Genomic DNA, 17,456 nt, shown 5'->3' on the forward strand with positions numbered 1-17,456 from the left:
TTAGCAGCCAAACAAGAAAGGCAATCTAGCTGTGTTGACATAATCCATTATTTCAGTGAGGCCTGTGAGACATAAAACAGGTTTGGAAACCGAGTATCTTCACAAAAGATCAGGTATTCAACATATTAGTAAATTTAAGCTATTGGATTTTGTTGTAGTTACAGCAGTCCTTTCAAAAATATTAAAATATTTTTCAGTACTGAAAGAATTCACATTAGACACTTCCAATCACAAGACATAAAAAGGGGAAGATAAACATTAATCAAATAATTTCTTTCATGAGTGTTTTATTTGAATTTATATCATATTCACAAAAATAGAAACAGTCTTTAGAACCATTTTGTGAATACATTGTCTCCAAGCTGGAATTTACAATGGCAATAGTGAAATATCTAACTTGGATTTGTTTCCACACGTAGACATTGAAGATGATGCTGTGAGAAGCAAGCAGGAATTATGCAATGTGCTGCAGAAAGAAACATGAAAATGTAACTAAAACTTTTAATGTCTATGTAGTTCAACAGCCTACGTACAGTTTCTCAGGATGTTTTTAGAGCAAGTTGCTCTAATTTTGTGCAGAAAATATTGAGAGTGCTCATGCCAACCCTTTGACGTTGTGATTTGCATGTGACTGTATAAATACAATATACTTTCCTATCTAGAGCTTTATACATACGAAAAATTATGGTACAATAAAAATCTATACACATGGTGCTACCAGTTCAGCAGCTGCTAACTTAAAGGATACATCTAAAAATATGATTGCTCAGCCTCTGAAACACAAAATAAAAGAGCAATCAGAAATGATTTTTGTTTAAATAGCAATTTACATAAAAATTCATCTCTTCATTTTCTCCGTTTGCTTAGGTCTGGTTGCATCTGTCCTTGGCAAGAACTGTAATTTTAAACAGTCCTTTGTCTTAGGCAAAGGTTTGTAAAACAGAGTAAATGTTGGCTGGCTTCTATTCCAACTTTGTGCTATTGTAATGCTGAATGACAAATACCTACAACACTGCAAAGTTCCGCAGGGTGGAAATAGAAACTTGCATGATTTCCACATGCTGAAAGATGTGACAGTGGAAGACCATTTATACTGCACCCCAACGTAAACCACTCTCTCAATTTATACAGAATGCTTCTAATTACAGTTTTATCTTTCAAAATCTTTAAAAGCAGGTTAAGCTGCTGTTCAGCAACCCAGTGGTGACACGCATATATCACAGGTTCATTTTATCTCCCAAGAAATCTTGTGAGAGATCAGGTAGAAAGCAAATTCATGAAGTATTAAAATCCATTACTATAAGATATATGTTAACCTAAGATAAGGCACAACTGCATTGCAGATTTGTGATGGTACAGTAATCTCAGATTTTCACGCAAGGTGTGGAGGTGGTGTGAAGAGCATAGAGCAAAGGGGTACAAATAACCACCAGGTAGGGGAAGAAATGGTCTTAGGAGCAAAGTGAAAGTTCTCTTCTCAGCTGGTGTCCTTATACTTGTTATATGAACTACAAAATGATGGTAAAGGAAGTGAAATGTAGCAAATTAAGCTAAAAAAGGAAATTATTGAGTTTGCAAAAGCAAGCAAGGCTAGCACAGACAGTCAAAAAAAAAGAAAACCAAAGAGAGATAGACTGAGAGAAAAAAAATGCTTTGAAGTACACAGGCTTATTATTTGATTTGTAAATAAGATGAAGCTCTCTCTGCCCAGGTTATGAAAAGTAAAAATTGTCATGTATGGTTAATTGATGGTGACAGCTCTCGCATACACAGTGCAGGAGGTGGTGCTATTGTTTAACATGCCCTACATGTGTAGATAACAAGTTAGGCTCTCATGTTTGCCTACAAATTGTTGCTAAGCACGTTTTATACACTTCATATTGATACTTCTGTTGTCTCTTGGTTTCATCTCTATTTCCTTTTAAGACAAACAAAAATAGAATATCCTGCAACCTCCAGCTGTATCTTGCTGTATTTCAAGCTAATATGGATTCAAACCCAGGAGATGCCCCAGGAAATAGATATTGGATGGATTTAATATTCTTGATTTTCCCTTTTTTTTATTTTTCTTTTTTAATCTTGGACTTCTCAGTCCCTGTTATTATTTCCAAATTCTAATACCTGAAAAAGTGATTTGAAATTGATCTTAGTTTCACCTCTGTTAACATCACCAAGACAATCCTGTTTCTCAACTTCCACATCTCACGTAATCAGTGACCTGGTGAAGTGCTGCCTCCTCTAGTTTTTATTTCCCTATGTTCTGCATATGCTCATGCCAGCAGAAAGCATTTGTAAGCTGGAGAAAGGAAAAGCTGCCAATGAATGCTCAGTGTCTGCATAGTGCTGCTAGAGCTGAACTCAAAATACTGAGCCAGACCTAAAATCTCAGTGCCTTTATGTTGATGGAGTTTTTCCTCCAACTAAAAATCCAAGCACAAATGACAAATATAAGTACAGTATAGAATTAGACTTGAGGAAAGCAAGGGGAACTAATATTTTGCACATAGTTTAGCTTTGCATTTCTCAAAGGTTTTTTGAAAGTATCTGTCCAAGTGAGACTTGACCTTCCAGGAGGACCACAGCTTGAAATAACTGGGGAGACTTCTTCCTCGTGCCAAGGGATTAATAAACGTTCTGCTTGCCCACCTCCTCACTGCTCCATATGATACAGATTTGAAAGCTTTAATTAGAAGTGCAAGAGGGTGAGAGGATTATTAACATTCCTACTGGGAAATCAGTGCCTTTTAATAAGTTTTCCCAGTCAGAAAACAATCTTCCTTCAACAGCTTTTGGTGCCCAAGATCGATACTCTTCCAGCAGTTCACCCCAAAGATATTAGTTAACAAAAATTAGCTTTTTTTCCTGAGGTGAGCTGAATGCTCCTTGGAGGTTAGGGAGGACACTGAGTATCAGGTAAGGTCTGGTCCTAAATATCTGCCCACAAAAGAAGGTCTCAGTGGTGGAGGTAGTATGCGTTCTCCAAATAAATGCTGACAGCCACCTTGCAGAGCCACTGTTCTTGTGGCTGGGATAAGCCAGCTGAAGAGGAACCCACTGTCTAATTCAAGAAAAGCAGCTGAAAGCCAGCAAAGTATTAAAACACTCACAGGGAAGGAACAAGTGGTATTGGCCAAGGAAAGCTATAAACCATTTGACTATGGAAGAAGGCTACTTGGCTCAGAGATGCTTTACTGTTTCCTCCACTTATTGCTGCCTTCCAAAGTGGATCATACTCCCTAAATGCCCTAATATTTAGCTCCTTCCCTTTCTTTACATGACTCATGAATCACATTATGCCTGTATGATTAAAAAAAAATAAGAAGAAAAGTTCACAAGAAGGGAAAAATAATCATAATTCTATAATGTTAACTTATATCACAGAAAACTGTGTACATTTTTTCCCCATACAGGACATACTTCAAATAAAATAATTTTAACACCAATAATGATAATGTTCTTTCTTCCCGACAGAAGTAGAATTGTTTTCTCACCCCAGTTTGATACATAAATATAAGAAAATAGTCTTTGAATATTTACATCCATAGGTTTTAAATGTTATTCCTTTATCTATTTAATTTTCATTTTCTCTCCAACCACGGGCATTCTTTCCAAATTTATATACTAATCTCCGACCATCCACGCGCTCAAGTATTTCCCTTTTGTAATAGTATCTGTTAAAATAAAAACAGAAAAAGATATAAGAGTAAATTCACCTGTGATCCTAAAAGGCCACTGCCAATTAGATAATCCCTTAGCTAGTTTAAAAAGTCCTGATTTTCTATTGAGATATATATATAATATCTAAGATCATTATAAATGAATGACAGAGAAGGAAAAATGGATGTTTTCTTTTTTCCTTTATGTTAATTAGCTCCTGAGTTTGAATTTCACCCTGTTTCAAGTCAAAGCATACTGCTGGATTTATCATAGACTCTTATGAGGTTTCATGGGTTTTTTTTTCCAGATAAGCCAGGATCTGAAAATCAGACTGGGAAAGAACCTCAGCCCTTTTAAAAATACATTTTGAAGTTTCAGAGATTATGGAAAAATTCTCAAAATGTTAAATCAAAGAGGAAAGAAAATCCTAACACCGATTTTAAGACAATGCATGTGTCCTAGTTTCCTAGGACAATGCCTAGTTTCTGAATGCTGCTGGAAACAACAAGGTCTCCAGCCATTACTGGACCATTTAAATATTCTCAGGTTTCTGCAACCATATTCCCTTCCTACACTGGTTGTTTGGATGGAGCCAAACAGAATTTTTATATATATATATAAACAATTATTTGTGTTATATAGAATATATATTGTGATATATAGAATATATCATATATTCTACAGAAACAGGAGAAGAAAAGAATATAATGCTACAAATTATTACAAAATTAGTGTGAGAGACTATCAAAGAAAGCAACTTCTGCTGTTGACAAATCATTTCTAAAAGTCAGACAAATTCTCCATCCAGTTGGTCTGTGTATGTGCCACAGTCTTTCTCAGCAACATCAGCTCACCTCATAGCCCGGCTGAGTTTCTCATAAGTCATGCTGCTGTTGTTTTTCTTCTTTCCCCACAGCTGGGCCACAGCTTCAGATTTTAAAAATCTGAAGACACCTTCCGACCGGTCTTCCCACTTGATTAATCCTGGGTTTTTCTCAGGATTGAGAAGAATATCTCGAATAAATTCCCAAAGATGAGTTCCTCGAGGGTCTGAAAAAGGAAAGAGGGCAGGAAGGAGTGTCTCAAGGGCTCTCTGGGCTATGATTGCAATTTTTATGCCATCTACAGAGGGTGAACACTCAGGCCATAGTTTCTGGAGCACAGGACCCCCACCTCAGAGATATACAGGTGAAAAACACTGGCAGCCTTTTGACTGCAGGTAAGCGTCGGCCTCAGTCAGGCAGGTAGGAGCCCCAGCAACCAGGGGAAGCAGAGTCCAAACACCCACTGCTTCCTTCTGCCTTTGGCACTGCTCCTGCCCTAAAAGAGAACATGTTTAAGCCTTCCCCTCATCTAATTTGCCCATTTCCCCTGATCCCTGTCTACAGCACAGCATGTAACCTGATATTATTGTGTGGCAAATGAAACAGACAGATTACCATGAAGCAGGCACCGAACCTCCATGCATTTAAAATACAGACAGAAGGCACAGTAGGTGAACTGCCATTCTGCATGAATGAGTAAGTAAGAAGGTGTAGAGTGGATAGAAGGACAGTGACAAAGCTGGCCAGCCAAAATTGTATGTAAAAAGGGAACCAAAAAGTTTGAACATGGTGTAGAGAAGACAGATTCCCAGTTCCACAGGTAGACCTCTCAGTTTAAGCATAGTTACTATAAAGATAGAACCAGAAAGTCCAGGTCAAAAAAAAAAAAAAACCTTAAATAAATCCATCCAATCAGATGAAGTAGTTTACAAATGAAGAATAACAAACACAGTGACAAGGTGAGCCAGAAAGACAGCAGTCCTTTGGTCTCACTTCAAAAGCATGCAATTAGACCAAATTAAGAAGGAAACAAGCTAGTCAAAGATGTGAAGGTAACTTGAAAATGGTATGCAGTGCAGTATAAGTAGAATTAGATTTCAGTCAACTAATCCAATATTTTTCCTTATTATTATAATTGTTTTCTAGGCCCATTAAAATGTTGTGGATCTAACCTATCTGAACATCAGTAACTTATGGACGTGATACGGAGCAGTACTGGAGGAACTGGAGATGAAGGGGATTAGCCCAGACTGCCAATGTCACCTGGTTTATAGGCCCAGGCTGCGACTGATGAGATGTTAGAATCACAGAATATCTCAAGTTGGAACGGACCTATAAAAATCATCAAGTCTTACTCCCTGCTCCTCGCAGGACATCCTAGAACTAAACCACATGACTAAGAGCATTGTCCAGATGCTCCTTGGACTCTGTCAGGCTTGTTGCTGTGATCACTTTCCTGGGGAGCCCGTTGTGAACGACCACCCTCTGGGTGAAGAACCTTCTCTATTATGCAGTCTGAACTTTCCCTGGCACACCTTCACTCCATTTCCTCATATCCTATCACTGGTCACTAGACAGAGATCAGCACCTCCCCCTCCACTGCCCTCCCTAAGGATGTGTCAACCTTCAGCCTTCTCTTCTCCAAGCTGAACAAGCTGACAGACCTCAGTTCTTCACAGGTCTTTCTTCAGACCAGTCCTGTCTAATCCTTTCATGAACAACCTTTTTATAAACACACACACACAAAAAACACCACCGAGATATTTGTGTACAGACATAAAGTTCAGTAGTTCTGTTGGGGCAAAGCAACAGAACAAGAGTAAGAAGAGTCAGGAAGAGACAATCTGGAGGTCATATTGAAACAGGATGAACCCAAATACCACAAAATGCAGTGAAAGACCAATACTAAGCTTTCCTATTATAATCAGGGAATTAAATAGGATGGAAAAGACATACATAGGATATTTTCAGCATCAAAAAATCTCAGTAAAGTACGTTAACGGAACTATGTATAGAAATCACAGTTATGGTATCCTGTCTTCAGAGTCAGGTTGAATAAAAACTTGCAGAAAATGTACGTGATGGGAGTGGAGAGACTGTCATATCAGGGGATAAGAAGGTGGCAAGATTGAGGCACAGGTGCTTTCTTGTGATATTTTGCGTGAGAAGTTCTACAAGGAGATGCCGAGCAGGGTCTGTGGTGCGTGCTGCACCTGGCAGGCACAGGCATGAGCATGACTGTGCCCACGCACAGGCCCTTCTGATTAAATCCTGGGTCTTCCTCATCATTCCTTTACTTCATTCCACTAGCCCAGTTCAAGACAGGGCAGAGGAAGCTGGTTTCTTGTTGCTTCCCTGTAGGCCCTCACTGATAAAAACAATTTGAAAAGTTTAACAATATTGAGTCCAAAAATGACGCAAACAAGCAGTACTAGATAGATCCTTTCAGAATTCAATCACAACAATGATTTAACGCGTTTTGCATTCAAAATGCTTCCTCTTCCCTCCCAAAGAGGATTTGATTTTCATTTGTTTCTTTTTCCTTCAATAAACTAACCAACCCTTATAAGCATGGATGTTGACTTACTGTGCTTCTTGGTGTGCGACTTTGGGATATGATCTTGCGATTTTTTTGCATCTGAAGAGTCTGCAGAGAAGGAAAATGAAGTCTATTTGTAAATTTGATTAAAGGCTTTCCACTGACTAGCAGGTTGAAAGAAATAAAACCACAAAAAAGAATAAATATCTCTTCTAAAGATAATCACTTTTCGGAAGGTAATCTAAGTGAGGAGGGAGAGTTTTGTTTTCTGTACTATATGTTAATCAGCACACTTCTCAAAGAGACCACTGATGAATAAAGAATGAATGCAGAGGTAAACATTTGGCTTTTGAAAGCTAAATTTGATTAACAAATACCTCACCTCATATTGTGTGTGAGAGAGAGAAAAATAGGATGATCACATCTGTAAAAGGAATCCTGAATTGTCCCATTATCTTAGTCTTTGCTGAAGCACGTATCTTTGGGGCTTTATTTGTTTCTGAAGAGATGATCTAATGGGAAATGTATGTGCTGGTACCAATGCACAGAACACCTACCTGACTAAAACATAACGAACTGGCAAAGCGCTGCTGTTCAGGGGGGCAGGGTGGGGGAAAGGGGCTGCACTGGTAGGAGTTTTTGGCAGCAGGACAAGCATATATTTTTCTGTGGCTCAGAGCCATAGGAACAAGCCATTTCTCATCAATGGTACTTTATCACCTGCAGCCAGTCAGAGGATAAATAGGATTTCTGGCACAAGCATTTCTTCAGAAATGAAAAAAAAAGAAGTTCTGCCTGTTCATGACTGTAACCTACCTTGCAGTCTGCACGTTCAACCCTCCCACCCCCAAACCACTGCAGCCTGGCTCTGCTGTTGTACTTAATGAATAGCTTTCATGTGATTGCTCTAAGTCTCACAAAATCTGTGGGATAGACCTGAGAGGGAGCCCCTTCTGTGTTTGCTTTTCAGCATACCTTGTCCCTGAATCCCATAAAGCAAAGCTTAGCTTAAGGTCCCACGCATGTTTTCCCAGCTTCTATGAATGCACAATTATCATACTTTTCATGGAAACCAGGCATTTGCATGGGAAAATGACTCACAGGAAATATTAATTTGCATAGAAACTTGTCAGATTTGCACAAGCTACTGCAATAATTGCATGTGAAAAGGTAGATGCAAACTTATTCACACACTTGTTTTATTCATACATAACTGGAAACATAAACTGAACAAGACCGTGGGGATAGGCCTAACCTCTGCTATTCTAAGTCTGATAAATTATTGTCCTTGACCCCCAAGCAGCAAACGTGCTCTGAGTCATTTTGCCTTCCCACTCTCAAAGAGCAGGAACTAGCCTGAACCTCACTCAGCTTGGAGGGGGGTGTGGTGTGGGGGAAGTAAAATGAGGCTTATTTCACTGCCTTTCCTCAGATTATGATTCCCCATATGTTATTAAAAGCCTGTGGGAACTCCAGGTAACAACTGCAGGACCCAATTCTTTATTTGCCCTCATATAAATCCTTCTCATTTTAAAATCCCACAATTCACTTGCAAATGTTTGTTATGCTCCACTTAGCTGGAAATTTATTCTTGAAAGTTCAGTTGCCTTTTGCCTAGCCAGTGATTTACTGTGTAAACAGCCTCCTGCTCTGCCACAGCTCCTACATGGAGACTGGTTTCAAACATGCCATGTTAGGAGGCTAGGGCCTGACAGATGAAAAGAGTTATGATGCAGTTTCAACAAAGCCATCTTGCAAAACTTTTGACAAAAGGTTACGCATTATTTGCATATGATTCAGGAATGAGCCATTTTTTTTACAGGATATACAAATTTAGTTTTTACAGGAGGCTGTGCCCTTGGTGTGCCACCCTAGCTCTAGGCTTAAGCAGTCAGCAGATAAACACACCGTGCCGGGATCTGGACAGGTCCCCAGCCCTGTCAGAGCCCTGAAATCCTGGTAGCCATCTTGTGAGAGTGGGTGGAGGTGGTAGAGAAAGCAAACAGGGTGTTTAGTTGAGGTTTTTTAAGGTTTGGTGGTTTTCTTCTTCTGGTCAAGTTTTCTCCCTCTCTCCTTTTTTTTTTTTTTTTTTTTTTTTTTGGTAATTCGTAGCTGTGTGCATTAGTTAAACTGTATGCCACTTGGCCAAGAGGCTGGAGGAGCAGTGGATGGCAGGCAGAGCGGCTGGAGCCGCTACCCACATGCAGAAGCACAGGGCTGACCCCAGTGCAAGGCTGGTCTACAGCAACACGCTCTCCTTTCTTCTCCTCCAGCACTTCCAGTGCCTTCTCCCTCAGATCTCTGCTTAATGGCCTCCTAAGAAGAACCCGCCTTTCCTTCCCCGCTTTCTCACTCCCCTGCCGCCTCTGCTTTACTCTTGTCCCCCTGCCTTGCTCTCCTGCCTCTGTCCTGGTGGCAGCCCCCAGGATGGGGCCCACAGAGCCTTTGCCACATGTGACCAGACTGCACTTTGACCAGGCACTACAGCAAATAGGTTTGCTCTATCTCCTGCCCCTCAGCAGGTGGATTTGAGCTCTCCCTTACTGAAGACAGGCGGCTTCAGTGAGCACCCCGCTGTCAGCTCAGAGAGGCTGGAGGAGGAAGCCCTTGTGCCAGCGCATTTGGGCACAGGGCTTGGTGTCTGCCCTACAGCTGCCCCAGGCCAACCGGAGCCTGGCCCCAAACCCAGCAGCCTGCTCAGCATGAATCACAGGCTCACCGGGGAGCATGGCTGCTTTGGGGAGGAATGGGGCACTTGTTTGCCCCATATGCTGCACCACAGAAAAGCGTGGTGTAGCTGGAATGTCTTGTATCTCTGACACTCATGTTTACCCCTTTGACTCAGTCGCTTTAAAAGATATGTGGAGATTACAGATTATTTGATCATCTTCCTCTTGACAGAGAGAAGACAGAAGCATTTCTTTAAAGAAAGCTATTGTAATAATGACAGCTAATAAACCTGTCAGAATCATCATTGCTTGGTTTAAAATTACTAGAGGCTCAGATGCAATCCTACAACAGAAGACCACAGAGACATGTTGGTAGCTCTGGGACAAGTGACAAACAATTAAAAATATAATTACAAGTTTCTTACCAGAAGATTGGTGATTAGGTGTCATCATGGAAATCTGAGCACGACAGAATGTTTTACTGTCCAATAACTCTGGGAATTAAAAGGAAGACATTTAAACTAATAGCCTCAGACAACAATAAAGCCATCTCAGAATGCATGAAGTATTGTGATGTTAGTTACCTACTGTGCTACCATAGCCACTGTCATAAAGATAATTATCTTCTTTCCAGGACACCATTAATGACGGATCTGAAGGTAAAGGACAAAAAAAAAACTGGATCACTAAAAGAACGTTTTTCAGCACAGAGGTAAGTATTGAGCACTGAAAGAATTTAAAATGTGCAAAAAAAAAAGAAAAAAAAAAAAAAGCTGTCAAGGGAACCAAGAAGTGAAGGGACTATGTACAAAATTATTTACTTTCACTCAAATTATGCATGGAGCTTTGCATAGTCAGGCAAATGTATTTACACAAAGCACTGATTTTTAGAAATAATGTAGTATGCTCTGCCTTTTCCTGACTAGTATATAATTTCTGCCTGGCCTTGGAGGAGGTTTCCAATGCCAGATCAACTCTAACTCTACCCAATCCAGTCCTGAACTCTCAGCCCCTGATGATTATGACAGTGCGTTGGGGCCACAGAGATGAAAGTGTTTTCAAATATCTAGTAAAAAAGAAGGATGCTTATGATGAGTATTTATTTCTATAATGGTAGAACTCGAAAGTCCTCTCTGAAACACAGCTCATTGTTTAAGCACATGGTGAGAAACATCACAGCCTAATCCTAGATGAAGGGCCATTTTATTCCAGGCACACTAAGTCCCCATCCTTAACCTAAAAAACCACCTTCATTATTAAAGAGGAATAATTTTTAGTGACCTTCTGGTCATATGGATCAATATAAGCAGAACAGAAGTACTGTCTTTATGACCTGTACACTGGTCTGGAAATTACTTCCTTCACAGTGCATTTTTAAGGTCAGAAGCCTTAAAAATCTCTTTTTCTTTTGAAACCAGGTCAGTAGGGATGAGATATAAGGTTCAAATCTAGGTTAAACCTAATTTTTTTCATGTTCATATAAATGAAATCAAAAACCCCAAAATGAGTTACAGCTAAATAATCATGTTTGGCGAAGTTACCACTGATGACATAGGAATTTCACAGGCATGCTAACTAATACCTGCATGTTTGGGCACCCAGAGCTTGCATTCCTACAATAGCACACACCCTTTGCTTGCCTGGACACCTGATCTGCCTAATGTTGCCTCTGAAAACAGGCCTTACCCAGCCAGAACACAGGAAAACTGTTCACCTTTGTTCATTTTGGCCTTTTTCAGTACCCATCTTTGCAGCTGTGATGGGTTACTGGAGTGAGACAAGCTTCCCCTCAAAACCACCAGCCCTGTCCTTGCCTCATGAGGAGTAACTTTCCCAGCAGCTCTAATCCACAATTCCTGCTCCTTCACAAGCAGAAACTTAATCCACTCCCACTGGCTGTAGTTGGCACCACCAGAGCCCCACCAGGCCTTTCAGGATTCAGCACATCCAGGAGAACCACCCATCAGTTAGTCCTTTCCAAGATGTGCAGTTGAGGTGTTTTGTCCTCATCTCCAGTAGGAGAAGGAAATAATATTATACCAGGATCTCATAAATCAGGACTTAAAGGATTACTGGAGTTACCTCTATGGAAAGCAGCAAGGCTGCCTCATGCACATCTCCCATACCAGGAGTGGATTGTAGATTGCAATCCTTGCCTGCTGCAAGGAGAATGTGGGTAATGTTCCTGGCTGGAGAGGCTGGGCTCCAACAGGTTAAGTGGATAAACAGGGTGACAGTATTTGTTAGAGACACCACATGCAACAGATCAGTATTTGTTCTGCCAGGAGATATCAAAACGTGGCTCATGGGCACACCTACATACAAAGAGGCTGGGACTAGTGGGATAGAGAGTGTGTGGATATGGACAGGCATGATCTGGCAAAGGAACAAGGAAAATAATTGTGCCTGAAGAGGATGGTTGAATCAAGCTGAAGTTCTTTTCTCAGTTAAACAAAGCCCTGGGAGGAAAGGGATCTAGCTATAAACACACTCAGAAAAAGAATTGCAACAGCAGAAATGCAGATTTGATCAAACCAAACTACTGCCTGGATTTCAGTTTCATTGAAACCAGTGAAGAAATTAAAATGTAACCTTTTTTTTTCTCTCCAAGCTGGTTTTTGGGGATCTCCCCGTGTTTCAAACATTAACAGCACTTCACAACAAAATATTTTTTCTTCCTTTCTTTCTTCCTTTTTTTTTTAAAGGAGCATATTGTTAAAATAGTTGTTTTGAAATCTGCTGAATGAAGCATAGAATGAAGTCCTCTACAAAGCTGCCTCCATGGAGCACCTCAAACTACTCCAACTCTGAACATCCATGTAGACTGCTGATACTGCAGAGGTCTCCCAGGAAAAGTGGCCACATGCATGTGGTATTACCCGAAACTTCAGAAGTAGGCACTGACTGACATTTGTATTACTTCTTTAATTCTGCATGATACACTTTCCATTTTATTTAATGACACTTTGATTTGTCTCCCTTGGAAGAAGGGTCCCCTCTTTTCAAAAGACAATTTACCCAACTGCTACTCACCTGTTTGCTCTGTCTTCACAATGACATTATGAGATTGGTACATGTCACTTCCACACTGACCTGCAAGAAAGCAAATTGGCAGATAGGAAGTATGAGAATGAGCACAGAGGAATTAAATGTATTAGCTCCAAGCAGCAACTTCTACACCTGAGCCAGAGGGCTGATTTTGGAGTGGGAAACATTCCCTCTCTTCTTCATCCTTCAGATTTCTGCCTGAAGTAATATCCAAGAAATTCAGCAATACCATAAATGAACTATAAGCAGAATAGCAAACATAGCAAGTATAATCTGCCAGGCAGGCTTCTGGGGAATGTAAATGACTTCTGAAGATCTCAGAATTCAGACTAATATACACGTGTTTCTCTTAATATCTATTTACCATTCCATTTTAGGTGCTGGAGGTTGCTGTAAAGCAGTTGTCCTGCTGTCCCAGCTGCCTGAGTGAATTCCTGCAGGCTCATACTACACAGATGTTCCCCATTGATATCAAACTCCTGGAAAGGTATGCAGTTGGCATCCAGTTGGTTGGTATCAAGGAGGTGTTGCAGCCACTCCCAGACTTGAAACTTAGTCCAGTACTGCGGGTGTATTTCGTGCCACTGGGTTCCATAGAAGCTACTGGATACTGGAAAAGAAAAAAAATATTTACTGTCTCTGATAGCATAATAGTCATCCACAATAAGATCTACAGCCAAATTACATGTCCTGGAAGTCTACAGATCAAGATGCTTTCCTCAGTCCTTAACATTGTCTCAGTAGCTATAGCTGGAGAAAATATTGTGAAGGTTTTGACCTCAGTTTTCCATCTAAAAATTGGGCATTATTTCATTACACACCTCTTGGCTGATTGATTTGGAGGAATTAACTTATTAATGTTGGCTAAATACACCAAAATTCTCTGAGGGAAGATACTTTACAGAAATACTGTTGAAAAGGGATGTGTGAGAAAATTATTTTATTGCATCAGAAAGTGATGGAAAAGCCTTGCAAAACTCTCATAAGGTGACGTGGAAACTTTCTTTGAATAAGAACTTAGTAGGGGCTAAATATTAATTGTGGGGTTAGGAAAAAGAAGGTTAAAAGCACTCTCATACTGTTCCACAGTAAAAGCCTATCAGTGTGGGCCATGGTTTCATGACAGATTTGGCATTCTGATGGTGCAGATTATTGCTGTAGTCATGTAAGGTGGTTTCTGAATGTAGTTGTAAAACTCATCTTTAGCTATGGAAGCTGCCTAATTTTCTTGTTAGAATGTCTGAGTCTTTTCTTGGCAATCTCTTAAACTGCTCTTGGTTGTATGTCATTGCACGACAATAATTTGCATGTGCAAATGGAAGAAATTGTACATGGGATAGGATCATTATGTAAGATAAGAGCAAAGGTAGGATTGCTTTGGTCTGTCCTCACAGAGTTCAGTGCAATTTATTCCCTGGGAAAGGAGGAAAACGGACTATGCCAGACAGAGGTGACGGTGAGATAAAATGTTCACAAGTGCAAGAAGGGTTTAAGGCTGAGGGAATGAGAGATTACGTGGCAGGAGAGACTGCCATGGCCAAGCTCTGCAGGGACCTCGCTCCAGGATATGGCACCAGTCTGTTCCCAGTCTCCTCTAGAAAAAAAATTAACCACACAGTGAGAAATACTGACAACAGTGGATATTGCTAGAGGACCACAAGCACCAGAATTGGCACATTTTAGGAAATCACCTTAACTCAGGTGCACTAGACCTCAGGTCTCTTCAAATGAGGTACAGGACACAGTTTCCAGGTAACACAAAAACAATCCCCACAGTTATTTAGCTTTCTTTATCAATATTAGCCAACAAGGCTTGTGTAAGTAATGTAGGGAGTTTCTGTTCCTCATCCTCCCATCGAAGGATTTGGGGAATGAGTGTGGAAAGTATTTAAAGTGTGGTATGTCAGAGAAAAAAGGTTTGCTGTAGCTGTCAAATATCCCTGAAAGGGAGGTTGATTTGTATTCTTATCATTTCAGAAGAGTAAAGTGATTTCAAAGGCCACAAGAATCTTAATGTAAGCAAAGATACTTTAGTGAGAGGAGAAAGTAGCTTAGGTAAAAGTATGTGTAGTGGTGAATTATTGTGCAGGCTGGTCTGAGCTTTGAGCTTCCTGTCCCTCTAAAACATAAGTAAATCCTGAGGGGTTTCACCCTGAAAATTTGATATAGACCCCCACTATTTCCCTCCATGAAATCCCGTGGAAGAGTAAAACTCAGGCATGACTTTTTTTTGTATGACACTGTTATAAAAAAACAGGCACATTTATTAAGCACATGTTGATGTATTCCTGTATTATGTGTATTTAGAAATTACACATAAAAAAGTATAAGCATTTCATTAAGTGGGAACTTTAATTTAAATTTTGTTGTAGTACTATTTGGATCAGAAGGACAAGAGCAGCATATGATTGTCTGCTTAGATTTTAAGTTTTACCTGTTCATTGAATAATGAAAAGAATTCTAAAATTATGTCAAGCACCTATAGAGATATAGGTTTATATATATTTTTATAGTGAGAGAATATATATTAATACATTTTTATATACCCAGATATATAATCAGAAAACAGTAAGGAGAAAAAAAGAAAAAATCACAAGCCACAAGCTACCTAGTGCTCTAATGCCAGTCTAATTAAAAAGCTATCTAGTAATTTGAACCAAAAAAGCAAATACAGCAAAGGACCAAAAATACTATTCCCCTGGAAAGCCAGAGGGGTGATTAGAATTAAACAGTAATGTTTGTTCAGAGGAAGTACGAGGGATAAAGCTACCAGAGAAAGAATTCTGGACTGAGAAGAGAGATCTTCTGGCACTTTCAACACCATTAAATTTTAAGAAAGACAGCCAGTAAGGAAATGAACAATAAACTGGTCCCTATTGCAAGTTCAGCTTTTTACAAATGAAGTAACAAATAAAAAGTTTTCTTACCAGAAGTGAAACTCCGGTAAATTAGTACTACTGAAAAATAATACTTCTACATGCTTAAAGGTGTAGCAGCCCCTGTCCCCCGGCCTCCCAAAAAAGAATACAACTCAGGGCAGTTGAATTCCTCCTACCATTGCATGTGGAATATCCATCTGTCCAGGAAGGCTGCTGGTGGAGTAGATTGCTGCTGGAATTGATACTCATCCTGCCAGCTCCTTCCAAAATCATGATCTGTAAGTGAATCAAACAGCTTGCTAAGTGAGCAGTGTCTAGTCCAAGAGGTAAATGTTAAAAAAAAAAAAAAATCCACTGAAGGTGAAGCAAGGAGGCCAATTCCATTTGTAGAAGATACAACTGAAATCAAGAACATGTTAACACAACCCCTTTTCCACTGCCACAAAATCTCCTTATGATAAACATTACCATGATTAATTTGCATACGCAAGAAGCAAGTTTCTACAGCTGCCTATCCATAAATGAATAATCTGTAATCAGAAAAGAAGCCGAATGAAAAGACAAGGCTCCTAACAGAGCAATACATGAAAACTGCCAAGCTTTGAGAAATTAAATACTAAATAGTTTTACTTTTTTTTCTGCTTTAAAGAGAAATATGATTTAAACAAGTTGTTTTTTTGTGGTGTTTTGTTTGTGTTTTTTTTTTTTTTTTTTTTTTTTTTTTTTTGAGAGAGAGAAAGAACTTTCCAATAATTGCAAATGAAACTATATGGTAGACTACAAGTCATGCTCAGAAAATCCTTTGCACAGAAGGATACACATAATGTTACAGGAAGATAGCCTTACAGAGAATATCTTGTCAGCTGACCCAGTTTCTTATCTGATCTGTGTCAGCAGTGTCTATAACACTTCTTGGTAACAAATATCACAGATCATACATTTCAACCCACCAAAAAAATCAGATGGTCAATGATCTTGTGAATGAGACAGCCATTGTTGTAACAGAATCAATATTTTGGAGTGACACCACCCCCAAGACAGCATTCCCGTTTTTACGCAAACTTTCCTTTCCATGTATCTTAGCATTAGCACCATGAGTAAAATTGTCCTTTACTTTTTTATACTTTAAAAACAAAAAACCTACTTGTATGACATTCTAGAAAAATGTTACATTTATCCCATGCTTAATCATTCCAATGAAAGCATACAAAATTCCCTAGTGATGGGTATTCTTCATGTTTTACATTATCTTTCAGTGGTGTGAAGTTGTAAAACTTAAAAATATACATAATAACCAAAGATATTTGTAAGGACATTGGGAAAGTAATTTGTTAAACATTACAAAGGCTTTGGATTGTAATTCTTATATACACAGGGGGGAAAAAAGGAAACCAAACCCCTGTTCAAAAATATTGAAAGCCACAAAGTCTGTAAAAACAAAACATTAGACATCAGGATGGCATGTGCATGCAACTAGACTTCACCCTAGAATTAAAAAGGTTATGAAATACAAAATAGACTTGTGAAGGGTAAAGTCACTGGTCTTGGCTGTTTATCCACTGCGGCCAGTGAAAAAACATCCACTGAGAGCACATCTGTACCCCCTACAAGCTCATGCCAGCAACCTTTTTGGTAAAAGAGAAGGAGTCAATAGAAACACTTACAGCCTTGTTTTTAAAGAAGCAGTCTGAAAATTACCTGGATTTGTATTTTCTTCTGTCATTTAAAATAAGTCATGTAACTTAAAACTTACAAGTATCTATTTCTTCCCCCCTCCTCCCTGCACCCCTCTACCCCCACAATGTATTTAGAGAGGGAAAGGGAGAGAGGTTACTGGCAA

At 39.5% G+C, this 17,456-nt stretch overlaps 1 protein-coding gene across 2 annotated transcripts in view; it reads right to left on the minus strand.

Annotated features, from left to right (window-relative positions):
- Nucleotides 1-282: 282 nt before the first annotated feature.
- EHF (ETS homologous factor) overlaps nt 283-17,456 on the minus strand; it is a 33,899-nt gene continuing 16,725 nt past the window's right edge. Inside the window, exons 2-10 of one of the 2 annotated variants that reach the window (XM_053945509.1) lie at nt 15,793-15,892; nt 13,102-13,347; nt 12,723-12,782; nt 10,274-10,342; nt 10,115-10,183; nt 7,069-7,128; nt 4,512-4,707; nt 3,538-3,671; nt 283-773 (exon numbers count right to left, since the gene is read on the minus strand). In XM_053945509.1, coding sequence (XP_053801484.1) covers nt 3,572-3,671; nt 4,512-4,707; nt 7,069-7,128; nt 10,115-10,183; nt 10,274-10,342; nt 12,723-12,782; nt 13,102-13,347; nt 15,793-15,889 — 897 coding nt within the window. In that variant the 5' untranslated portion in view covers nt 15,890-15,892 and the 3' untranslated portion in view covers nt 283-773; nt 3,538-3,571. Of the gene's footprint in view, nt 3,672-4,511; nt 4,708-7,068; nt 7,129-10,114; nt 10,184-10,273; nt 10,343-12,722; nt 12,783-13,101; nt 13,348-15,792; nt 15,893-17,456 lie in introns of both variants that reach the window. The other variant, XM_053945508.1, reaches the window with a different exon arrangement.

The sequence above is a fragment of the Vidua chalybeata genome, chromosome 6 (assembly GCF_026979565.1).
Source record: "Vidua chalybeata isolate OUT-0048 chromosome 6, bVidCha1 merged haplotype, whole genome shotgun sequence".
NCBI classification, from domain to species: Eukaryota; Metazoa; Chordata; class Aves; order Passeriformes; family Viduidae; genus Vidua; species Vidua chalybeata.